The following is a 25255-nucleotide window of genomic DNA, read 5'->3' on the forward strand; positions in this document are numbered from 1 at the left end:
GGCGCTGCGCCGATCTGGAGACATCATGTGAAAGAGGCCTGCGGTAGAAAGGGGCATTTGCCGAGGAAGTTTTATTAACAAATCCCACGGAATCAGGTTGGAAAAGACCTCCGAGATCATCGAGTCCAAACTATGACTGAACACGACCTTGTGAACTAAACCAGGCTTCTAAGTGCCACATCCAGACTTCCCTTAAACACTTCCAGGAACACTAACTCTGCCACCTCCCGAGGCAGCTCATTCAAGTATCTAATCACCCCTTCTGTGAAGAAATTTCTTCTGATGTCCTGTCACCAGCACAAGTGGCACCAGGAGGGTGTAATGCCTGTCTACACCTGGTGTAGGGAGTCCTGGAGGGCAGTAAGGTCACCCCAAGCCTCCTTTGCTCCAGGCTGAGACCCCCAGCTCTCTCATCCCACTCGTGCTCCAGTTACTTTTCCAGTTCTGTTGCTGTTCTCTGGACTTGCTCCAGCACCTCAGTGTCCTTCCTGAATTGAGGGGCCCAGAACTCAAGGGTGGCCTTAGCAGTGTGGAGTACAAGGGAAGAATCACTTCCCTGGCCGGCTGGCCACACAATTCCTGATAGAGGCCAGGATGCCATGAAGCATTGTGCCGGGAGACTGAGGACAGCAAACAGGCTGTCTGCTGGTGCTGAGCTCTTGATGTGTCAGGCATTGCACACTGTGAGTTGCTGAGATACAGCCTAAGTAGATAAACAACTTGTGCCACTTCAAACCTGATTTTGTGTGATTAGTTACAAGTACAGATCAAAATGAGTGGTCAAAATGGGTATTTGAAAGTTCCAATATATGGCACGTTCAATTTCCAGCCCAGATTGTGTGTCAGGTGTGTTTCTGATGTTCAGAGAATTTCAGGTACAGGTCACAGTCACAGCTTTGCTGGCTGGGCCCTGCTCCACACCATGGTTTTTGGAGTGTGAAAAGTGACAGTGAGGGGACACAGAAGTGGCATTGAAGGGCATTCTTTTATCTGCACTGAAAAGACTTCATTTGTTGGTAGGAAGGAAACATGAAAGCAGCAGAGACAGGAACAGTACAGAAGTTAAAAGGTTAGTCACAGTTTTGGATCAAGCTGTAGAAGGGCTGTGTGGGTGGCTGAAAACACAAGGGTCTAAGGGTGTAGGGCTTGACTTTATAAAATAAACTTTAAGGAAAGCACATGATGTAAGAGGGGAGTTGAAGAGCATTGGGCAGTGCTGTGTGGATGGTGAAGAGGGTTGTGCGTGCCTCGTTAGCCTGAACTTGTAGATACCAGGTGCGATCGGGTGTTTTGCCCACAGAATCAGCTGGAGATGTGCAGTTCCAAAATAGCCCTTATATCTAGGTCAGAGATTCAAAACTGTGAAGTAAGACGACTGTAGCTTCACTATATTTAGAGCAGGTTTGCCAGTGCTGATGCACATCCCAGTCTGCAGCAACACCGCGCCCTTCTCAGGGCGGGAAGCAGCAGCAGCCATCAGGCACGACTGCCGTGCCCTGCTGGGGGTTCTGGGAGAACGAGGCGCCTTTAACAGAGGGCTGGGCCAGGAGGCGGGAATGCCACGGCTCGGGAGGCGGGGCGGGACCGAGCTCCGCGGACGGAACCACTGTGTGCGGAACCTTAGCGGCGGCCGCGGGAGCCGCCCGGGCCTGAGCGCTGTGGCACGGCAGAGGCGGTGCCGCTCCCCACGTGTGCGCGGCGCGATGGCGGCGGTGCCGGGCATCCCGGCGCTCCCGGGGCTCCAGGGCATCCAGACGTGCCTCAGGGTGGCGGGAGCGGCCGCAGCGCGCCCCGAGTGCTTCCTCAGGTACCGCGGGGCGGCGGGGGAAGGCACTGGTAGCTGCAGAGAAAAGCCTGGAGGAGAGTGGCCAGGTGTAAAAGCTGAGGAGTGAGGCGTGGGGAATCGCAGTTACCTCTGCCACCTGGGTCTGGCTCTTGGACCATTGAAGTGTTTGTACTGTTTGCTTCCACAAAATGTCTGGAGTGCTTAAATAACATCAATATATTGTAAAATGCAGCTGTAGAAAGCTGGAATTTTCTGTCTAGCTGCTACTTCATAGACAAAGTGTGACAAAGCTGAAAGGATTAAGAATTTAGTGGGTTTTTCCTATGACTGTGTAGTAGCAGGACTCCAAGCCGTGTGTGGGAAGTTCAGCCGCAGCAGTAACTATTGAAAGGTGCCGTTCTGTAGCACAGAGAACCACAGCAGGTACAAGAGCAGCAGTGTGACTGTGATTGGCTTCATGGAAAGTGCTAAACTCTTTTATTTTTCTGCTCTCAGTGTGCAGGATGGGCTGGCTGCCGACTTCAGAGCAATGACAAAGACTCTCTACGATTTGAATAAAGGAAGTAACATAGTTCGTGGGGGCCCTCTAAAAGAGCTGGTGATAGAAAATTTTGATGAAGAACAGATTTGGCAGCAGCTAGAGCTCCAGAACCATGCAGTTCTCAATTTCTTCAAGAAATCCATTGCAAGGGATGCCGAAGATGAAGATCTTTGTCTTCTTTCAGACCAGGAAGACGAGGGCTCTGATGCAGGGACCAGCAGTGACAAGGAGTTGGAAGACAACATAATGGAAGCAGACACTGAACAGATGAATGTTTATACAAAAGATAAAGATAAAACTAAAACTAAAGCTAAAGAAAAGCAAAGTAAACTCAGAGAAAGCATAATGCAGAAAGACAGTGATGAGGATTCTGATATTGACTTTGATATTGAAGCACTGGAGCAACAAGCTAAAACAGCCAAGGAAACCACATTGAGAAAGAAGGGAAGAAAATCTGTAGTGGATGATAAGTTTTTCAAGCTAGCTGAGATGGAAGCTTTTTTAGAACATGCAGAGAAGGAAGACAATGAAGAAGAAGAAGAAGATGACATTAATTATTTTGAAGACATTATCTCAGATGATGAGGAAGACTCTGAAGAAGCTAAAGTCAAAGTAAGTTTTTTCCTTAAAATCAAAATCTGGCATCTGTTAGGATGACCAATAAGTGTTTAACTCTGCCAAGTTACATTTGTTTATGTGACTAATGATTACTTCTGAAGCTTTATTTTAACAATTAATATCTGGTAAGAAAGTTCCCTGGTGCAGAAGGACACAGCATCCTGCTATTCTAGTCTCTCCTTACATGGGCCTTGGGCTTTTACATAAATACAGGAAGAAATAATACCCATGGGAAATCAGGGACCTTGAGAATTGCAGAATAGGTGACCCAGCAAATGAAAAAGATTTGTCACTCAGCGTGTGGCAATTAGAGATCACTGAGGTGGCTGATGCAGAGCAAAGGGCTTTTTCCAGGGACATGGCCTTGTGACTGATACAACTTAAATTGATGAGTATGGATTCAAAAATAGGTATGTTATTATTTAATATTACCAGACATTCTCACTAGCAAGTAAGAAATACACCCAGGGAATTAGTGTGCATTCCAACATGTATTTGGCAACATCTACGGCTCTTTTACTTCTTTATGTGTAAGAGGTAGAGAACTGTAAACACCAGGAAAAGAAATCAGTTTTACTATGACATCCTACCACAGGTTAGTGCATCACTGCCCTGAATTACTGTTGCACAAGAAGTGCTGTTCCTCTGGCACTAAAGACTCTAAAAGACAGGATACCCTTTGATTTCTGTCAGTCTTAACAGCTGTGGTTTGTTGGTTGTTTTTTTTCTTTCCCTCTCACCTTTTTAGCCAATTAAAAGTTCTAGAGATATGACATACAAAGATTTCTTTGATCCAGTTGATGATGATGATGGTGATGATGATTTAGTAGCTAATGATGCTGAAGAGGATCAGGAAGAGGAAGCAGACAGTGCCATTGAAGAGCAAAATGAAGAAAGTATGTCTGAGTAAGTAAAATGCAGGTAAAATGTCCTCATAATTGTACACTAAAGTAAAGCAGAAAACTGAGAATGCCACACTCACTCTGATCATAGTTTGCCATTCTCAGTTAACTGTTGTATGTTCATGGTTTGTGTTGTCACCTTATTTATATTTTTAAAACATTGTTCCTTGATCTTTATTTGAATAAAGCATTTAAGAGTTTAAATGAGTTCTTATTTAAGAGTAAGAGTTATTCTTATTATCCAGAAGTTTCCCTAGTGCCTTTTACCTTTAGGGGGAACCTTGAGAACTGTTGTAAACTGTAAGTTACTTGTAACAGGTAAAAACATCTAAGGGCTTAAATATCTTAATGTGAAAAATTATAAAGGCTTCTCAACTTTTTTTTTATATTAAATGTTATTGTTACAGGTTTGAGGATATGGATGAAATGGTGGAGCACATGAGAAGTAAAGAAGCTTCTAAAAAAGTAACTTTCAGTTTGCCAGATGACAGTGAAACAGAAGATGTAACTGAAGCACAATTAGAGAAGGACATCAGTCCCAGTGAAATAAAGTCCTCATTTGAGAAGAGACAGGAAAAGGTAATTTTGGTTTGGTTTTCTTTTGGGTTTCTTCATATTTTATTTGGCTAATACTTTGAAACAGCGCCAAATAATTTTTGGTTGTTTCATTTGTTCCGAGTCCAGCAGATACAAAGAGGGTATTTAAAATTTAAGGAAAACATGTGGTTTATCTACATAGATACATCTCCAATCATATATTCCCTCATGTACCTGAAATAAATACCAATTTCTTGCTGTGAATTTACAAGTGAGCCCTGTTTTAAACTTGCTAGGAAATTGTGTTTTTCAGATGAGCAAAAAAATAAAAAGCTTGGAAGAATCATTGTTAGAGGAGAAGCCTTGGCAGCTGAAAGGAGAAGTGACTGGGCAGAAGCGCCCTGAGAACAGCCTTTTGGAAGAAACAGTGCTCTTTGACCATGCAGTGAGAATGGGTAAGGAGGGCACAGGGCTTTGCTTACAGCATGCTGCACACCAGGCTGGCTGTTCTGCCCTTTGAGCTTGCTGAAAACACGTGGGACTCAAGAGGACACCAGCTTAAACTTCTTGATGTGATTTTGAGGTTGTTTCACACTGCATTTTCACAGTGGAAACTACAGGAGATTGTAAATTTTATCAGCCTTTCATAATATGACTTACTTTTATATTTACTTCACCTTCAATTGCTACATTTTTGTGAAAGCTTTACTTTCTTTTTCTGCAATTTATTCTTTATAGAACGAGACCTATTTCTTGCTGGAGAAACATTAATCTAAAAATTCTTTGCCTTTTCCTTTCAGCACCTGTGATCACAGAAGAAACTACTTTTCAGCTTGAAGATCTCATTAAGCAGAGAATATTGGATGAGGTTAATATTGTCTTACCTGTTCCTCCTTACATTGTTCATAGACTTGATTCACAGGGCACATTCCAAGGATGAGTTGGAAGCATTTCCAATGTTAGCTGTAGAATTATCTTGATTTCTGCAATTGGTTGTTTTATTCTTTGTCTTGATGAATGTGTCTTTAGATTTCTAAGGAGCCCTATTTTTATATCCCTGTTATACACCAGGGATTTTAGTGTTTTAGTGCACTTCAAAGCAGATTGTGTGCAGATAAAACTGTAAGAAGTTTACATGGAATATAAAGCCAGCCTGTAACTGTTGGCTGTTACCATAACTAGTGCTCTGAGCATTCTGACACTGACCAAAATGCAGTTGGTTTGCTTCATTTTGCTTCAAAGCCACTGACAGAAAATTTGTATCTAACAGCTTGTTGAGTGTTACTGTTCATTGAATTTAAAAAGATGGGGAAGAGTTTGTAACTTGTTATAGTTGTTGCCTTCATTCATAAAACCAAGGACACAAGTAGAGCTATATCTTTTGTTACTTTTTTTTTTAAATGAAAGTGTGAAACTTGATGAGTCCTGGGATGCTACATGCATAAACTAGTTAATGTGCCAGATAAATAACTGAAAAATGTTCTAAGTAAGATGTAGCTGGTAGTTGGCTGTAGTTGCATTTGGTCATTACTTCATGACTTTCTCAGGCATGGGATGATGTAGTACCAAAAGAGAAACCCAAAGAGGAAGCTTTTGAGTACAAGAAGCGGATCAGTTTGGATCATGAAAAGAGTAAACTGAGTCTGGCTGAGATCTACGAGCAAGAATACATGAAACTTCACCAGGTAACATAAATAATGCCTTTCCTTTGGGTTTGAAGTTCACACTCTGGACTCTTGTGTGTTCATTTATACACTTTCCAAGTGGAAGTCATTTAGTCTTTCTCTGAGTGTTCACCAGAGAAAGGGCTCTGAATTGTAAGTTGTGTTGTTACCAGTCTTGCTAAAGTAAAGTATCCTTATGAATGGTGTTACAGTTACATTGCATTTTTAATGCAGAAAAAGACTGAAGAGGAAGAAAATCCTGAACACAAAGAAATTCAGGAAATGATGGATTCACTCTTCCAGAAGCTGGATGCACTTTGTAATTTCCACTTCACACCCAAACCAGTAAGTACCTAAGTTTTATAAAGTTGGGGGCTTTCTCCCTTTTTTTTAAACTGGATACTTTAAAATACATTCCAGAAATGGAAAGCAAAGTAAACCTTGGTGTTTACTGAGCTCATTCTTATTTCATATTAAATGCCCTGTGATTGCCTCTAAACAAACCCAGCTAGTTGTGATCTTCAGCTGTCTGCCAGCTGCAGAGGTGCTGTGCTCAGTCCTGAATGTCTCTCTTCATTTCTAGCCGGTGCCAGAAGTTAAAATCGTTTCCAACCTTCCAGCTATAAGTATGGAAGAAGTAGCACCAGTTGCTGTTAGTGATGCTGCTCTCTTAGCACCAGAGGAGATCAAGGTAAATATAAAATGGCATAAGGGGATTACAGGAGGATGTACTGTCTGTCAGATCACTGGGAATTCTGCCCTTCCCATCCTGCTGCGTGCTTCCTCACCTTGTGGACTTTTTTGGCCTAGAATCTTAGCATTGGGAGGTTTTGAGGGATGAGGTGTTTTTTTCTTTTCTTTTTTGGCTGTGGTTGGGTTTTTTTTTTGGTTGGTTGCTTGGTTTTTTGGTTTTGTGTTTCTGTTGTTTGTTTTTTTTTACTGAGGAAATAGTAAATTTTATTTGGCTCCAGTAGGCCATAATACTTTGCTTTGTTTTTGATCTTCACTGTTATGTGATGGTCATTGTTGTCCCAACATTTATTTAGGTATTGAGAGGGGGAAAGCTAAACACTAGAGCAGAGCAATTAGCATGTCCTGGATCAGTTGTACAAATCTCATTTCCCAGCTTTTGTCATGTTTTGGCCTTTGCCTTATCCTGAGCTGTCACTTGAAATAATGGAAACGCTGAGACAGATTTGAGTTCTGTGAAGTGAGTCTTGTCTTTTGCACTGTTATTGATCTATTTAGGAAAAGAACAAAGCTGGTGATGTAAAAACAGATGCAGAAAAGACTCCCACAGACAAAAAACGAGAACTGAGAAGGAAAAAGCTCCGTAAACGTATGAAGCGAAGGGAAAGGGAGAAACGTCAAAAGCTTCTTGAAAAGATGAAACCAGAACAAGGCACAAAACTTAGCAAGAAAGCTGCTGCAGCAAAATTAAAAAGGCTTACCAAAGAAGGCAAAGCATCTCTGCTCAAGGTAAGACTAAAATCCCAAGGACAGATAATTTTTCTCTAGAGAGGAAAGGAAACTTTATCCCAAAGAATTACAAGTATATGTTGTAAAAATGTGAAAAAGCTGTATGATACAATTACTCTATATAGAAGTATGTTCATCAGGCAGAAATGATTTTGTGTGAGGTGCTACTTTTCTATTTCTTTGAAAGTTCCTAAAGTGATGTTTCTGCAAATATTCTTTATTTCCTGCATTTAAGCCATTCCACTTCATCAAGTGCGACTGCTTGAACGCACATTGAGGTTTCTATGTTCTGTATAAGGTTTGGGTAACTTAAACTGTTTTGTAATACAATATTCCTGTTTAACTTTGTCCTTACTGTGGAGCCTTCCCTATAATCTCATCAGATTTTATAGCATGTTTTGCATGCTATAAAACAGTAAACTCGTACACCACTTATGGTGCCTTTTAAATAAAACTCTAAAAATCTCTGAAATTTTGAAATATTAGAAACTAATAGGAAAAATTACTTCATTACTTCCAGATGTATGCACTTACCTTTTCAGAAGGCAAGTAGAACACAAAATACAGATCCCCTGTTGTAGTTCTTGATGTGCAAGGATCTGTTCTTGATGCTGGCTCTTACCTATCAGGCTAATTGCTACTTAGGAAGAGAATGTAATCTTTATTTCTTTAAATAGCAGGAGTGGAATAAAAATGTGGTGAACAATATCCTTTGAAAATCAGTTACCAGATCTTTTTTAACTGAAATGCCATTATGATTGAGTAACTAGTAAGTAATATAATGGTACTGTTTGTACATTTCTTGGTTGTAACAAATGTTTTGTCCAATGACAGGATGAAGGTAAAGACAAGGCCTTGAAATCATCTCAGGCCTTCTTTTCTCAGCTACAAGATCAAGTGAGAATGCAAATCAAAGATGCCAGCAAATTAAAAAAGAAACAGAAGAAGGAGAAAGCAATCTCTGTTCATAAACTAAAGTTGTAATTTACCTTTTTTATACAGGTACATACATATATACATCTTGTATATATTAAATTTTTTTTCTGAATTTGAGTAGGTTTTACTCTGTGTTGATCTTTAAAATACTTTGTGAACTTCTAAGGTGATGTTCAGACAGCTTTCTGTAGATTTTACTCTTATTTTCTACCACAGAACTCTGATTTATTCCAAAAAGAAAGATTCTTGGTGTGGGCAGATACCTAATAGTGTAAAATACTGTGCAGTCTCAGCCCAGAGCTTTGTCTCTGCTGTTGTAATAGCTCTGGATCTATAGCAGGAGGAACTGCATTTATTGAAGAACTTAGGATGTATCCAGGCATATAAATTACAGAAATTATATTCTGAAATTGTAATTGGCAAAGAGGGAGGACACAAAAGATTTTTAAGCCTGTGGTAACCCAGAGCTAGAAAATTTTTAACTTAGACTGAGTCCAAGGCGGTTCGGGTTGGAAGGGACCTCTGGGGTCACCTGGTCCAACCTCCCTGCTCAAGCAGGGTCATCCCAGAGCCCAGGGCTCAGGCTTGTTGTGGAATAGCTCCAGTGAGAGACTGCACACACTCCAGGCTCTCTGGGCAGCCTGACCCAGTGCTCAGTCACCTGCACAGTATAAAGAAGTTCTTCCTCAGCTCAGCTGGAATTTGTGTGTCTCAGATTTCTGCCCTTTGCCTGTTCCATTGCTGGGCAGCACCGAGCAGGGCCTGGTCCCTCCTCAGCACCTCCCTGCATACACTGACAGGCAGGGATGAGGCCCCTTCTTCTCATGTATATTTTTACCACTCAGAGGAATAATCTCCCATACCAGCACCGTTCTCAGAGTCCATAGGAACACTAAGCCTCAGGGTGAAAATATTTCACTATTTGCTCTTTGCTGAACAAAAAAAAAACACAACCAACCCAAAACAACAAACTCACCGCCAACAAAATAAACCTCTGGTTGCTGCTCCTGTGGACCTCAGCTGTTTTCCACGCGTTGTCGCAAAAGGAAGTTTTAAATCTGCGGCGGGTGTTAGCAGCAGCCCCGCTGTGTGAGGGAGCGCGGTGCCCGCCATCGGCGCTGCACTGCTCAGGCCTGGCGGCGGGCGGAGCGGCACCGGCCCGGCCCGGCCCTCAGGGCGCGGCCTGGCCCTGGGAGCGGCGGAGCGCGCGCGGCTGCGGTGCCGGTGCGTGGGGAAGGGCGGGAGGCCGCGCGGGCTGGGGGGGCTCCGGCCGGGGCCCTTTACCCGGGGCACGGGCGGCCGAGGGGGTCCCAGCGCGGGAAGGGCCGGCGAAGGGCGGGCACATCAGGATGGCAGTCCCGGGAACCCCTCGGGAGCCTGGGCCCCGCCATCCAGAGCACCTGGAGAGCGGTGCGGAGCCGCCGGCTGCTCCTGGGCCCCGGCCCGGGCAGAGCTCGGCCCGGGCGCACCCCGGCCTGGGCAGGCACGGCAGCCGTGAGGGTGAGGGCTGCAGGATAGCCCGGAGAGTGCTCTGGAAACGGGTGCTTGGCACCGAAATAGTCTGTCAGCAGCAAACAAGACAATGATAAAATGTTCCCAGCGACCGGACGAGGAGCAATGGCCATAAACTAAAACACAAGAGGTTTCACCTCAGCATGAGGAAGAACTGCACACTGGGGGTGGCAGAACGCTGGGAGGGCTGCCCGGGTGGTCATGGAGTCTCCCTCTCCGGAGACATTCCAAACCCACCTGGATGGCTCCTGTGTCACCTGCTCCAGGTCACCCTGCATGGGCAGGGGGGGTTGGACTGGATGGTCTCCAGGGGTGCCTTTCAACTCCGACTTTAATTTTTTTACTTTAATTTTTTAACTGTAATTTTATTCTGCAAAAATTAGAGGACTTGCTTATTTGCTGATGTAAATGCAAACTTGAGATTACTTTTCCATTTATTAAGCCACTTAAAGGCAGCTGCAAGTGCTCAGCTTGCCTGTGGTGTGCTTCCCTGTCTGGTAAGGCAAGCTAAAGGACAGTAGCATTGTAAGTTAAGGATTGCTTGACTTCTCTGCCTCTCTTCTGTTCATCTTGGTTACATCTGGTACCTTGGAAGACCACTCATTCAATGTATTTTTTATTTCAAGGCATGTCAGAGGATTACAGATGGAAAAGGAAAAGCCAAGGAAAGTCTTTTAAGTATTACAGAATAAAGAAATGTGGCTTGAATGGAGTTGTCTTGACCATGTAATCGCTGTGAAGTTTTGTAATGGCAGAAGCTAGGTCTTCAGGAATCAAAAGATCCCAAACAAGTTTGTCACTCAGTAAAAATAAGAAGAAAAAAGAAACAACAAAAAAAGTGGAAGTTACAGGAACACCATCTACACCTTCAGCATCATCTTCTATTACTTCCTTTTTTAACAATGTTCCCCCTGCCAGAGTTAGCTGTCCCATGTGTGGGCAGTTGGTGCCAAGATATGGAATAAATAAGCACATTGATGAAACATGTCAGAGAAACCGTGGTGAGCTTGGTGCCATTGATACCACACTGAATTCTTTTAGGAATAAGAGACCCCCAGCTGCAAATCTGAGCAATAGTTCCAGCTCATATTTTTCAAAAAATCTCTTAAATCTAGAAACAAGTCCTCCCAAAAGTAATTTATTGAAAGCAGGAGGGAGTGCAGCACAACAGACTAGTCCTTACTTTAGCAATAGTAGTTCAGTGTTTAGTGTGAACAGTGAACCCCAGGCTCGAACAGTTAGAACAGTCTCCTTGGGAAGCTTGTCTGCCAAGCTGTCCAGAAGACGCTGCCTGCAGGGAGGAAAACAGGTCCTGTATGAAGAGATCAACTCTTCACCTCCAGCTGTTCACAGTGCCTGTGGAAGTGTGGCTGCCCCTGATGATGATGATGATGGGGATGAGATTGATGCTGGGCAGAGTTCTCAGAAAGAAAATCAGCCTTTTCAGAGAGAGCACCAGGAACAACATTTTTCAAAGAGGGAACCTGAGTTTCAAAATGAAATAAACAAATGTAATCAAGAAGACCTTGTGGATATGGTTCAAGTACAATTACTGGCTGATAACAGTAAAGACAAAAGGTTCCCATCTGGTACAAGGAGCACCAAAGCAGAAAGCAGCTCTGAAGGTGGGATACTTAGTCCTGATAGATGTGAAACATCTCCAGCCATCCATACTTCAGCAGAGCTGACCAGTAATTTGGAAGCTGAGACTCAGCCTCACACTGAGGCTACTCCTTCAAAGACAGAAGTGAACAGTGGGACAGAAAATTGCTTTAGCAGGGATGATGCAGAGGTACTTCCTGTGGAAGTTCTTGAAGACTTTAAGAATGACATGAACTATTCTCTGTTAGAAACAGTGGAAAAGACAGAATCTCAGGATTCCACTGGGGACATTCTAGACAAAATAGATGAGGTCCTCTCTGTGCCCAGCTCTCCTGGTCACCCATACTACCTCCAGAATTTTCTAGTAGTGCTGCGAGCAGTATTGCAGAATGAAGATGATGTCAGACTGTTTAATGAACAAGATTTGAACATTATAACCAAGTTCTACAAATTATCAGGTATCTTCTTTTTAAAAATACATTTCCAAGTTCCCTCTTGTAGAGAGCATTGTTACATAGTTTTATGTGAGAAGTGCTAAATCAATTGACATTTTAACTTGATGGATTTTTTAAGGGAAGAAGCTGCTTCTTCTCAGGAGATGTACCCCTTTTTTGAAAAGAAACTCTGCTAATGTAGTTAGGTGCAGCTCCTGAGAGGATGAGGGGACACAGCCTCACTCAGCCCTCCCAGCAGCCTGAGTTGCATCCTGATGGATCTGAGCTGGCCATGGGCACAAGCAGCCAAAGCAGGGGAGTCTGCAGAGCCCATTGGTGCACTCCAGACCATAAGAATATTACAGCAGGGACATCTTGGAGCTTGGTAGTGCCTTGTTTATCTTGTGGTGGTTAAAGGGGAATATATAAAGAAAAAAAGCCACAAAAGTCCTGTTACTGGCTCTCTGAGGCAAGCAGTAGGTGCACATCATTTGCATCCAGGATCCAGGAATAAACTCACTGTTAGGCCAGTAGTGCATGCTGGCATTGGCTACTTTGACAATCACTACAAGAGATGTTCAGGATACCCTTCCCCATTTCCCCACTCTGTTCCCTGGACATGAACAACACAGATCAGTAACAGGACCTTGTTCTGATAGATAAGAGAGAATAAGAGAGCTTCTTGTTTCTCTTTCAGTAGTGTGAGTTGGGAATACAGAAGGCATTACTGCAAAGTGGTGCTGATAAATCCACGTCTGCACTGCATGAAACAATCTCTCTTTGCAGGGTAGGAAAGATGCAGCAGTTGAGCTGTGAGAAGTGAGAGGATAGCACTGAGTCAATAGATAACAAATCCTGGACAGCTGGCAGATGGATGTCATTGCCTGCAAGAAATACCAGGCAGGATACTTTAAAAGTTCAGGTAGATGAGTTATCTGTCCCACATGAGAAGTGTTTACCCATTTCTGATGTCATAGCACAAAAAAGCCCCCCACACCTGCTTAGGACTACCAAGTTGCTTGAATATAGATATTCTCCAGTATTTAATTATTTTCTGCAGAAATGTCTGCCATTCTTCAGTGAGTTGTATTTGACTCAGTGTAAGTTTATGAAGTTTATTGTGAAATTATTATTGCAGCCCTAGTTTGTTCAGTTCCATGGCCTGGAGAAAGAATGTCTGTGTGTTAACCTTTTTCCTTTCTCCAAAATGATAAAAACTGGGGACAGACTTTAAAGGAGTTATAACCCCACAGAGAAAATGACAAGCTTATATGTCTGAATGTAGTTCTCCCAGTGAACTGATCCTGGAAAGATTCTATGAAAGAAAAGGCTGAAAAAGTTTTATAAGGACAGGAGAATTGTTAAATAAACATTTAATGTTTATCTGCCATTTCTTAAGCATGTCTAGATCTTCTAGTGTTTCAGTGTTTTTTTATTAATGATCAGTTTCAGTTAAGCAGCAATAGACAGGAGTAAAAAATTTAGAAGTTAATGGGGGTTGAATTAAGTATTCAAAAGGTTGTTGAATGTAATAATAATAGCTAGACTATTTTCAGCTAAAATTTAATAAGCTATTTTGTTGAATTTCAGCATTGTTAGTATTTTAAAAGTCTTTCTAAACAGTACTTTAAAAGAATACATCCCTGGTAAAAATCAAATGAATAGGAGTTTTTTTTCTCATTGTTTTCTTTCAGTAGATGTATTAGTATAATTTGGCTTATCTTTGGAAAAATAAGAACCTGAAGAATGCTGCACAGAGAAGTATTCTGTGATTATGAAATTATTCTGTCAGACTGCAGCTTCTTTTGTTCTCTAGCATGAAATATTTGGTTACTGAATGACTGTTTAACAAAGCAAAAAGACCAACTTAACCAACACAAAATGCAGGGTTGAAAAATGAAGTTCTCTTTTTCTATAAAACTAAGTATTTCTTGAAGGGTAAGCATGTCAAAAGGCATTTTACTAAGGTACATTTCCTGCAAAACATGTTGTAATACTTTTCCACCCACAAGACTTAAAAATTCTAATGAACTTATGAATTACTTGGAAAGGTAAGTCTGGTATTTTACCAAGTCTGCTTGTAGAACACAGAAAGATTTAAAATGTATTTTAGAGAGTACCTGCATCAAAGTAATTTTTCAGGTTAATGTGGTGATTGTGCTTTGTACTGTGTTTAGAATTTACTCTTCTTTTTGTCCTTCCCTGCTTTAAATAACATTTGCAGTTGGTGGGCAGAAGTTGTACGTGAGACTTTTTCAACGCAAGCTGAACTGGTTAAAGGTGAACAAAATAGAGTATGGGGAGATAAGTGTGGATTTGTCACCAATAATTGAAGAACTGGCTGAAGCCAGATTCCTACAAACAGGTAAGGCCAGCATTGATAAACCTTTAAAATACTACAAATAAAATGTGAAGTTGTGTCATGGTAGAGATCAATGCAGTGCACGCTTGGCTGTGCCTTGGGAAGAGAGTAGAGGAGCAGAATAAAGGCTTCAGGTAGATGAGTGCTCTTGTGAAAATACAAATAGTGCAGATTAGATAATGGAGAAGAGCAGCTTTTCTAAACAGTGGTTTTTTTTATAACTCAACAGAATTTTTTAATCTTTGCACTTGTTTTGAAGTTGTAAAGGGTGTTCTTTTTCTGGTTCTTCGGTTCCTTCAAAGTCCACCTGTGAAAAGGTCCAGAAGAAGGTGCAGAAGAATTTCAGGATGAACCAGATGCATTTTAATGCATTTTTGAAGAACCTGATGTCTGTATAACTTAGGTTGAAGTTACAAGGTGCTTATATAGCTTGAGTTGTAAGATATCAATATAACCTGATATATCTATATAACATGATATCAGTATAACCTAAATAATGACTTTTTATACATCAGTACAATCTGATATCAATATAACCTGAATCATAAATTTTATACCTGTATAACCTGAATCACAGCTTCTTATAGCTTTCTATAATCCAAATCATAACTTTTTTACCTATATAATCATAACTTTTATACCTATATAATCTGATATGAATAACTTCTATACAATGTAATGAAGTATATGGTTAACTAGTTGCTTAATGCTGAATAGACAAAAAAGAAGAAAAAACCTCACCATGTGGATAGCTTTAGAGCTAGATAAATATAATACTAATGAGAAATTAGCAAATGTAAAACCAGCTAGCCACAAAATAAAGAATTTAAACAGGTTAGGACAAGACAGACCAAGGAACACAGTAACTGTGCATGTTCCAAAAACAAAGTTGAAAAGTTCAGAATGTGAAGAAGACTTTGGAACTCCTTATCAAAGACCCCTGACAAGCCCTGAATTAGGGAGGTGCAAGTGTAAAAAACTGTCTAATACCACTCAGATCATTCCATGTAAATTAGTTTTGGCACCTATGTGATGATGTTATAGTGACAGAGTAACATCAAGCAGTACTTACTGTATAAATACACCACAGCACTTGGCAGAAGTGGGTGAGTTAGGTGGAGAAATCCCCCTCACCTGCAGTGCTGCAATGAACAAATCCCTGCTCTATGGACACCAGTCTATGGGGTTTTATTTCCAGCCTACCTGTCGGGTGTCAAACCTAAATCATTAGATTAGTACTAGGTTGGATGAAGGCACTGTGAGCTATTGCTTGACACAATAATATAACACAATGAATATATGTGGATAATTTGACTTTTAGAATCAGAATTGGAAGACCTGTGTGAAGGGTTGGATTTGCTTTCAGCCCCTGAGCTAAAAACACTGGCAAAAATCTTTCACTTGCCAAACCCAAATGGTCAGAAACAGCAACTTGTGGATGATTTTCTGAAGTTGTCAAAGCAGCGTTCCATCTTCAGCAGGAGTCAGGCTGGTATTGGGACAGTGATTTTAAAAAGGTAAATGTTTACAGCTAAATTTTGCATGTGAATGGAAGTTGTGCTTCAAATGACCGAACTCTAGATGCCTTTTCAAGAGAGGAATGCATTTAGGAAATTTATTAATAAAAGGGTGGCATTACATTTCAATTCACAGTGAGTCAAAGAGAAGGGTAAATAGTAAACTGCATGCTCTCTCTGCTTCTTTCAAGGAAAATCAAGTTTATGCCTTAATTGGCTAGAAAAAAAAAATATTCTCATACTTCATTCATTATGTTTTAGTTTTTACAAGTCATGGTAAAAAACATGTTATAATATTTTGATTTGTCCTTCCAGGGTGAAGGACCTGGCTGGCAGATGTGTCAGGGTCTGCAGAGATGCTCGGGCCGTCTTTTCCCGAATGCTGCTGCTGTTTGCACTGCCTGAGTCCCTGGAGGAGGAGGAGGCTGGCACTGCTGGTCAGGGCCTGCTCTCCACAGTCCTCAGGGCAAACATGGGGCACATGGTGTTCCCCAGTTACACAGTAAACAGGAAAACACAGGTCTTCCAGGACAGAGAAGATCTCATCAGGTAGGGAGGGCTTTGGCAGCTTGGAAATCTCTTTGTTTCTAAAAGAGCTTTCCTGCAGCACTTGTGCAGGCAAATAAGAATTCAAATGTAGAACTCCAGATGTAAGTATGTAGTAAGTGTTAATTTTGCAATTATTTTAAGTACATTTTTGTACTGAGGTAGGACTTGTAAGTCACAGTGGCTTGCATTTTGGAACAAAATAGCTTATTTATTTGCTTCATGATCATGTGATGAAAGCTGTTTCTTCATTTGCTGTGCTGATTCTGAGCTAAAAAAAAGTATATTCTTTAGTGTTAAGTAAATTTAAACATAATTTTCCCTGTTACTTTAAACTCTTTTAATCCTACAAGATTAAGAATAAAGATGGCTGCATGGTTCAATGTCTTTGGAGATTGTAAGGGAAAGAATTTATTTCTTTCAACTGTAGATGCTTTGCAAATGTAATAAAGTTGTGGATTTTTTACCACAGGTATGCAACTGCTGTTCATCTGTCAAATGATATAGCCACTGCAATGGTAAATGGGAACTGGGAAGAAGCTCATAATCTCTATTTGTATGCTAAAGAAACCTGGAGTGAACTGAAGAATCACCCCTCTTTGAGGTACTGAACTGGAAACTGTAAAGTATATTATCTTCCCTTGAGTACTTTTCCTTTGGAGAGAGGCTTATCAGCTAGGGATGTTATTGAAACCTGATAAAGCAAGAGACTTTAATGCTCTTGAAAGCTTGGAACTTCCTGATTGTTTTTAGCTTTTAAGGTTCAATATGAAAAGACCTTTTTTATAAAATCTTGGGAAGGAGTTGGTAGGCATGGATATAGCACTAAAACAGTTCTGTTTTATGTGCCAGTGCAGAGAACAAGAGCCTTATTTCTCCCTCGTCATAGTTTTTTTTAAATGGCTTTCAAACAAATGGCAATAAGCAGAAAGTAAAATTGACTGTGAACAAAAGATGTTGCAAATGTTATGGGAAAACATGCTGGGTTATTCATGTCTTTAGATTTCCAAGTGGGTATTGCTCAGGAAATGTCACTGAATATCTGAGACCTGAAATAACATTTATTGGGTTTGAAGTGCTCTTCATCAGTTTTTCTTTTAATTATTTTGTTTTCTGGCTTAATGATACACCACAAGTTAAAGCCTTACACTTGGCATTATATTCAATTCCATGGCAACTGATTTAAAATAATATTCATAGAAGGTCATTTACACTGAAGACAGTGGAAAAAATATTTTTTTATTTTAAAAAGATATTCAAAAGACTTTGTCCTGAAATACAGAGGTGGCTACTGAAAAGATGTTGGTCTTCTTTTATGCCAGGGAATTCCTGTTCTAGTGCTTTTCTTTTGTTCAGCTTTGTTTCTGAAGTGGGACTGCTGACTTATGAGAATGAGTTGGTAACAAAATATGATGTGGTAAGTTGCTGTTCTGTGTCTGTTTTAAAACTGATTAACTGATAATTCTACTGGTGTTGAAACTAAAATATGCTGTGCAAATGCAGCTTGCACCTGCTCCCTAAGCCAAACTATTGCCTTACCTTTGGGTTCTTGACTTTGCAGCTGGGATACTCGTTTCAGATCAATTTGGGTCTATAAAGCATTCAGTTTGGTAAATGCTTTAGGTATAAGCATTCTTAGTAAAACTGACATCATTAAATTGGTCTGAACTGCTCATATTTTTCAGCTATCACAGAACTTTACCTGATTACCTGCGGCGTTTCACAGTTGGCTGGGTGTACACAAGAATCCTTTCTCAAGGAGTTGAAATTCTGCAGAGACTTCACAAGTATAAGGTAAAGTGGTGAGGTGAATAGAAATATGTGCTTCATTTTTGTACATCACTTTGCACTTCTAAAGTGGCTGGAAAATGGTGGTAATGTTTGCCAGTACTTGCTACAGTTCTAGTAACAAGTTACTTTTAAGGGAGAAGTGCCCTCTTTCTGTGCTGCTTTAGAAAGTTTTAAATTATTTTGATTTCTGCTTATGCTTTGAAGATTTACCATATGTAATACACCATAAAACTACTGCTGAAATATGCTTGTTTCATTATTTAAAGATACCCGTGTTTCACTAGATTTGTCTATTGCTTTTAAATAAGAAAAATCTTGAAAGAAAGAAAAATCTTGAAAGAACTCTTCTAGAAATACCTGTCCCTTCCTTAGGGAATTAGCATCTCCAAAGGCCTCTGACTTACATGTTAAAGTAAATCAGATTATTTTGAAAAAAGACTTCACTTCTGCAACAAAGCAACAAGTAATACTTAAGGTATTTTTCATATACAATAAGGATAAAAATGCTGTATTTTTGCAGTTAACCTTAACGTTTACATTAAAATATCTCTATTCTAGAGTTTTTAAGATACACATGTGGATCTGAAATGGGTATATTGGGTAGTGGAGTAAAACGTAGGTTTGGATTGTTCAGAGAGAAAGTTTCTGTACTATTCATTAATTAGAAGGGAAAGTGAGAAGCTAACTTGAACTTGGTTGTGTAACCCAATTAATAAAGGTGCAATCCCATTGCTGCAGGAAGCAGTGCAGCAGCTGCAGAGCCTCCTGGCCCAGGATGTGTATTGTACTGACAGCAGAGGGAGATGGTGGGATCGGCTGGCTCTGAATTTACATCAGCACTTGAAAAACACTAAGAAGGTATCTGGCAAGCTGGAAACACTGCAGGCATTGTCTGAAAACAATTTTTAAAATTATTTCTTACAGAAAGAACAGTGGAGTAGAGTCTCCTAAAAATGCAGATTTTGTTAGGAATCCTAAGGTCAGACAACCAGTTTCAACTAAGAAAATGAATCCATTTTTTTAATCTTATACTGATCAGTAGAAATTGAGAGGAATTTATTTTTACTGTACTAGTATAAATTGAATCCAGAAGCCTCCTTGTGCAAAATGTTATTGATTGGAGATCTCTTGTATCCGTCCTGCCCCCTGACGCTCCTACAGTTAGAGCTTCCCCACTCAGTGAGCAAGCTGGCCTTGGCCTGCAGGCTCCTTCTTACACTCACCCGTTTGTGCTTGACTCAGTTTCTGGGGTGCAGAGGGGTGCAGAGGGGTGCAGAGGGGTGCAGAGTGTCAGTGAGCTGATGTTGTGCCCTTTGTTTGCCAGGCTGTCGGCTGCATTCGGAGGGGGCTGGCAGACGCGGCCGTGCGCACTGGGCACCGCCTGTCCCTGTGCCAGCGCGCCCTGCGCATCCGCGACTCCCCCAGCTGCAGGCAGCTCCAGGGCCTGCTGCAGGACCTGCCCCTCCTCACCGTGCACGATGTCACTCACGTAAGCAGGGGAGCAGCAGCTCCTCCCGGGCTCTTGCACTTCACACAAGGAGAAGTAATCTGGGAGACTTGTTACAAGCTGTGCACCAGCCTCTGACTGACATGGTGCAGGAAAAGGAATACAGATGTGTTTCTGTAACAAAAGCCTCTTGTAATCAAATACTTCTGCATTGGTCACTTCTTAGCTCAAGTTAGTCAGCTGTACACTGGTCTAATTTGCATTGCTTTGTATTTGTGATGGATGTGATCATCCATAAACTCCACTAATTTATCAGTAATGCCCTCAAAGCCCTTCTGGCTGAAGAGTCTGATCAGATCAGTGCATTGCCTCTGGTGGCTGCAGGCCAAGCATTCTGTGTGATAGGAAAAGTAATAGTAACCTTAGCATGTTGTCAGCATTAGATTAATAGCTAAAAAAGATGCCACTGTTATTTTAGGAACCATTAGAAGTTATGCACTCTGAATATGTGTTATGCAAATATTCAGTGTGAGGCACTTGCATCATATTAGAATGGATTTTTAAAAAATTATCTTTTCCATACCATTATAAAGATAATTCTGTCTGGGCAAAATTAGAGCAGAGCCTCACTTCCTCTCTCAGCCTCCTCACCACATGTCTCCCTGCAGTCCTTCTTTGTCTTTGCCCAGGTCTGTCTCCTCAGTTTTCTGTGGTTTTGCTCCTGGTCCTGCATATAGAAAGGCTATATTCCCATCTGCCCAGAATTTTTTGCTAGACATTTGTTTTCTTAAAAATGTGCCAGTTTATAAAAGCTAAAGAGGATGATTTCACAGGAATGACAGGTTAAATTTTATTCAGGTAATTTTTGAAAACAAATCTAGTTCTGATTTTAACAAAACTGAAAAGGGGTTTTGGGCTAAAGCTTATTGAATGTGATGCTGGAAAGTAACCAAATGTTTTAATTTGTTCAGGTTACAATCAGTGGAAAGATGTGTCCTCAGACGGGAATGGGAAAATCTGTGTTCCTCATGGAGGATATTGGTGATGGAGAAGGAGGCCAGGACTGCAGTGTATCCACAGTCATGTGCTCAGTTGAGGAGCTGGCATTAACTCATTACAGGAGGAATGGCTTTGATCAGGGTAACAGTGCTGTTGGTTTGGGCATATTTTGCAGTAAAATAACTGTGGGAATAAGTAAAGAAACTATTTACTAATCAGTTTAATTAATAGACCAGTTTTAGGCAATTTCATTAGGAACATCTGGATTTTAGGGTGATTCTTTTTCCTTCCCAAACACCTCTAATACATCACTTCCTTACCAAAGTGCTCTAACATGTATTTTCAACCTGACCTGCTTTAATGATTTGTTACCTTGGTTTACCAGAGGTGGTTTTGAAATGTATTAGGAAAAACCCCAGTGTTTTTTCTTCATCTACACAGAAAATCACATAGTTTGCCTTCCCTTACCATTGAACAGCTAAGGGTAAAACAATTTAGGTTAAAATGCTACCATTATCATTTAAAGGAGTGTCACTAAGGAAATGCAAACCTCCACTGAATCTTGGTACTAGATGTCCATGAAAACAGTGTACACCAATAGCACAACACTGCAGGATTTTTGGAAAAGGCTTTAGTGTATTTTTACAATTTAGGATCTGTGAAAAGCCATCAACTATTAGGAATATGTAGGTCTGTTTTACAGGAAAAAAAGCAAAATACAAAAAGGTAGGCAAGTTATTTTTGAAGATAAAATTTGTGCCTTTCTATAAAATATATATTTTAATATAGTTTAATTTTATTGATAATACTGTTGCAGCAAAAGTGGCCACATCAGATAAAGGTAAAGAGGAAGGGAACAATATTTAGAATTGGGGAGAATTGTGCTGAAATCTCCATTCAGTTCCTCACTCCCACCCACTCACCATTGGTCTTCTTGGCTCAGTTTTGAGCACACAGTGGCCATGTGTGATTTAGTGATGATCCAGAATGCCCATTCCAGCTCCATGCACACACCCCATGACACACATGCTCTCTCTCATATGTGTGAGGTCCTTGATGTGTCGTTTTCACATGAGCATATAAATGTGTAGGAGCACATGTATACATGCATGAACACATATGTATTTGCATATATAAATATGTATATACATAAAAGACATAATATACAATATTACAGTAAAATAGAACAAGTATATAGAATAATATTTTATACAAGATCTAATTAGATACTATAAATATATGTCATGTTTTGAATATTATATATTACTATTATTATCACCCATATAGTATCTTTTTTTAAAGTTATTGAAAAACTGTCAGTGTTAGCCCAGTAAGCTTTGTGGGGGCCAGGCAGGGATGGAAACTGTGCTGCAGCTGAAGGCCCCTGGCCTGGGAGCAGCAGGCTTGGGGAATGGGGCAGAATGAGCTGCATTTGCAGCTGACACCAGCTGGCCATGAACCTGAACGTGGCATATTTCTGCTTTGGGTCATGATGGTTCAGTACCTCTTTATGTGACATTGCTGTAGAAATTAATGTTTCCATTTTTATTAAACTCTGCCCTTTAGGTATTCATGGGGAAGGCTCAACGTTTATTACACTGTATGGGATTCTAATGTGGGATATCATTTTCATGGATGACATACCTGACGTGTTCAGAAATTCCTATCAGGTAATTTTGAAAGGCTTTCTTTAGTTAGTTTATTTTCCCATTGCTGTAGACTCAGTAACCATGTTAAAATCTTATTTGGGATTAGATTAACATTTTATTCTGAGGGACTTTCCAGACAGATCTTGGTGTTTCCTTCACTTTATTATCTGTTATATTTGGTTTATTGGCTCATTCCTAGGCTGTGTTTTGTGGGATTATGTGTGGCAGTGGTTTGTGTAAGGCTGTTTCCTAAGCACTCTGCATTTGCTTTTGAAAGTGGCTCTCGGCCCTGCCTGCTCAGCAGTGCCAAAGCTGAATTAAAGCTGAATTGCTGCAGGGCATGCTGAATTTGTGCACCCTGGGCATGCTGCAGGGACTTTGTGCACCCTGGGCATGCAGCGCTGGCCTGGGGCTCTTCCTGTGGCCGCTGGAGGATCCGCCCCAGCTTCATCACGGCTTTGTTCTCTCACCTCACACTGCTCACTGTGCCTGAGCAGTCTCGATCCCTATTCCAGATGCACCTGGAACGTCACTGCTCAGAGTGCTGGGAATGCCCAGGATTCTTTGTCTGTTAAAGGAAGCCTCTGTCTAGAGTTCAAAACAACAGAGCAGAGGCTGAGATGGGACCAGTGTTGGTTGCACTGGCACTGGGTGTTAAAACATATGCAATCTTTTCCCCATTTAATAAATATTTATATGGTGGTCATGTTCTAGATAAATCAGCTCAATGTTTGATTGATTTTGTAGTTAAGAAAAATATGAAGTAGGACATTGTCATTCTGGGAACAGCTGCTGTGGTGGCAGTTCCTGAGAGCTGGATTTACCTTTTCATCCAGACATCCCCCCTGGATTTATACACTGACAGCTTCTATGAGAACAGGAGTGCTGTTATTGAGGCCAGACTCCAGCAGCTTCACACAGCTTCCTCAGAGACGCTGGCAGAGCTGGTTGCTGACGTCTGGACCACTCAGGAGGGAAAAGCAGCAGCCCTGGTTAACTGGGGACGTTTTACTTCCCTCCAGCAAGTCCAGGTAAGTGGCTGCTGCTCAGCATGGGCACTCCAATTAGGCTTGACATTCAATTACCCATGCCCTGGTGTGCTCACAGGCTGTACTGAGGCACTGAGCCATGGCAGATGGAGAGTGGTGGGAGGGAGGAACTGGAATTAGGGATTATTGTGTTGAAGTCCCTGCACAGGTAGTGTTACAATTTTCTCATATGGTGACTTTTCCTGTAACAGTAGCTGAGAACGCAGCAGGAGAATTGATGTAAGAACCATCTACTTACGTTTCTTGTTACGTTTCCTGAGACTGAACAAAGAGCTGAGTTGGGCCATGCAGTATTCTTGGAACAGTATTCTTGTGAGGGAAATGGTTCTGCAGGAAATGAAAACCAACCCAAACCAACTAGCAAACCCTCTCTTGCAGAGCCTGGTCTCTTGCCTTGGAGGAGCATTCCTGAGCGGTGTTTTCCGGAGGCTTTCCAGGGACCTGCGGCACTGCCGGGGGGGCCTGCCCGACCTGCTCGTGTGGCGCTCCCACAGCCAGCACTTCAAGGTGTGTGGGGAGCATGGAATACCCAGAGCTCAGCTGCCTTCCCTCTGTAAAACCCCAATACCCAGAGCTCAGCTGCCTTCCCTCTGTAAAACCCCAATACCCAGAGCTCAGCTGCCTTCTCAGTGTAAAACCCCAATACCCAGAGCTGAGCTGCCTTCCCAGTGTAAAACCCCAATACCCAGAGCTCAGCTGCCTTCCCAGTGTAAAACCCCAATACCCAGTGCTCAGCTGCCTTCCCAGTGTAAAAGCCTGCCCTTGTCAGCCCACACAAATGGTGATTTCCTACCTGCAGCTCAGCCTCCCTGCCCCCACGGAGCACTGGGTGATTATCTGCTCCTCCATGGGTGTAGGGAGCAGAATGATCAGCACTGGCTAAGGCTGCTGTAGAAAAGGTCTTTGGTTAATTGTAATCTAAAGCACCTGTTACAATCAGCCACACATTGTTGTTACCAAGTTCTTTTGGCACCACTTAGACAAAATCTGCACTATTTGAGTCCACAGCAACTGTGTCTGTGTCTGCTACAGAAACTGAGTAAACAGTCATGGATGGTGCCTTGCACAGTAGTGGAATAGCTATAGAAGGCTATTAGACATCTCATCTGTTGGAGCAGCTTGTTATGTGTTTATGATACAGAGCTGAAGAGCAGAAAGTTCTCTAGGGCACCTGAATAAGTTGCTGTCAGTGTCAGCTGGAACAGGTGAGGGTGCAGACAATTGATTTTGCAGTATGAGAGATCTTCATTCACCAGGGCTTCTGTCTGTGTTTTGGTGGATATTTACTATATAAAATTTCATTCTCTTACAGTTACATTTTGAAATATGGGGTAATAATTCAGCACCCACTGGACCTTCCATTGTGCTAAGATCTCTATTATTTTTGTTGCAAGTAACAGCTGGTAAAAAATACTTCTTGTGTGGGAGCTACTGATCCTTCAGTTCCTCCAGGGACACACTTGTAACCGTGCCCCTTTCCTTGTAGCTGGTGGAGGTGAAGGGCCCCAACGACCGCCTGTCTCCCAAGCAGATGCTGTGGCTGAGTGAGCTGCACCAGCTGGGGGCTGCAGTGGAGGTTTGTCACGTGCAGGACGTTGGAGGCAAGAGCAAACGCCTCAGCTGACAGAGGTTGGATCATGTGGGGAACTCAGGTGTTCTTAAAGGAATGGCTAGCACACTCCAATGGCTGCTGCTTAATAAAAATAGGTTCTTCTAAAATTCTGGTTTCTTGGAACATTTTAGCACAAAACATTCTAAAATGTAATTTGAGAAAACTGTCAGTATGATTTACTGCATGCAACTTCATGTTCAGAAGAGGAGAGCCCTTCCCTTCTCTCCTCAATTCCTGACTTATTCTGTGAGGTGATCTGGGGTTTGCCCAGC

The 25255-nt window shown here is 41.6% G+C and overlaps 2 protein-coding genes across 2 annotated transcripts; both read left to right on the top strand.

Moving 5' to 3' along the window:
* Positions 1-1543: 1543 nt before the first annotated feature.
* On the top strand, positions 1544-8580 carry MPHOSPH10 (M-phase phosphoprotein 10). The gene is made up of 11 exons (XM_054642097.2): positions 1544-1807; positions 2282-2939; positions 3694-3851; positions 4255-4426; positions 4698-4839; positions 5185-5252; positions 5932-6069; positions 6283-6393; positions 6632-6739; positions 7297-7527; positions 8362-8580. Exons 1-11 carry the CDS (start codon positions 1557-1559, stop codon positions 8509-8511), a joined length of 2187 nt encoding a protein of 728 aa, XP_054498072.2. The 5' UTR covers positions 1544-1556; the 3' UTR covers positions 8512-8580.
* A 956-nt stretch (positions 8581-9536) lies between these two features.
* FAN1 (FANCD2 and FANCI associated nuclease 1) lies at positions 9537-25090 on the top strand. Its single transcript, XM_054642182.2, has 14 exons — positions 9537-9687; positions 10602-12035; positions 14236-14376; positions 15695-15890; positions 16206-16439; positions 16909-17040; positions 18122-18230; positions 18966-19085; positions 19552-19716; positions 20646-20814; positions 22240-22343; positions 23159-23353; positions 23750-23878; positions 24858-25090. The coding sequence occupies exons 2-14, from the start codon at positions 10724-10726 to the stop codon at positions 24993-24995; spliced, it is 3144 nt and encodes a 1047-aa protein (XP_054498157.2). The 5' UTR covers positions 9537-9687; positions 10602-10723; the 3' UTR covers positions 24996-25090.
* The last annotated feature ends 165 nt before the right edge of the window (positions 25091-25255 follow it).

Source organism: Agelaius phoeniceus, chromosome 13 (assembly GCF_051311805.1).
Source record: "Agelaius phoeniceus isolate bAgePho1 chromosome 13, bAgePho1.hap1, whole genome shotgun sequence".
NCBI classification, from domain to species: Eukaryota; Metazoa; Chordata; class Aves; order Passeriformes; family Icteridae; genus Agelaius; species Agelaius phoeniceus.

Excerpts from the sequence above, each read along its gene's own strand:
- FAN1 (XM_054642182.2), top strand. The coding sequence starts at position 10,724 with ATGGCAGAAGCTAGGTCTTCAGGAATCAAAAGATCCCAAACAAGTTTG. Across the intron at positions 19,717-20,645 it reads CCGTGCACGATGTCACTCAC|GTTACAATCAGTGGAAAGAT; the intron begins GTAAGCAGGGGA and ends TAATTTGTTCAG. Across the intron at positions 22,344-23,158 it reads TGTTCAGAAATTCCTATCAG|ACATCCCCCCTGGATTTATA; the intron begins GTAATTTTGAAA and ends CTTTTCATCCAG.
- MPHOSPH10 (XM_054642097.2), top strand. The coding sequence starts at position 1,557 with ATGCCACGGCTCGGGAGGCGGGGCGGGACCGAGCTCCGCGGACGGAAC. Across the intron at positions 3,852-4,254 it reads AATGAAGAAAGTATGTCTGA|GTTTGAGGATATGGATGAAA; the intron begins GTAAGTAAAATG and ends TTATTGTTACAG. Across the intron at positions 6,394-6,631 it reads TCCACTTCACACCCAAACCA|CCGGTGCCAGAAGTTAAAAT; the intron begins GTAAGTACCTAA and ends CTTCATTTCTAG.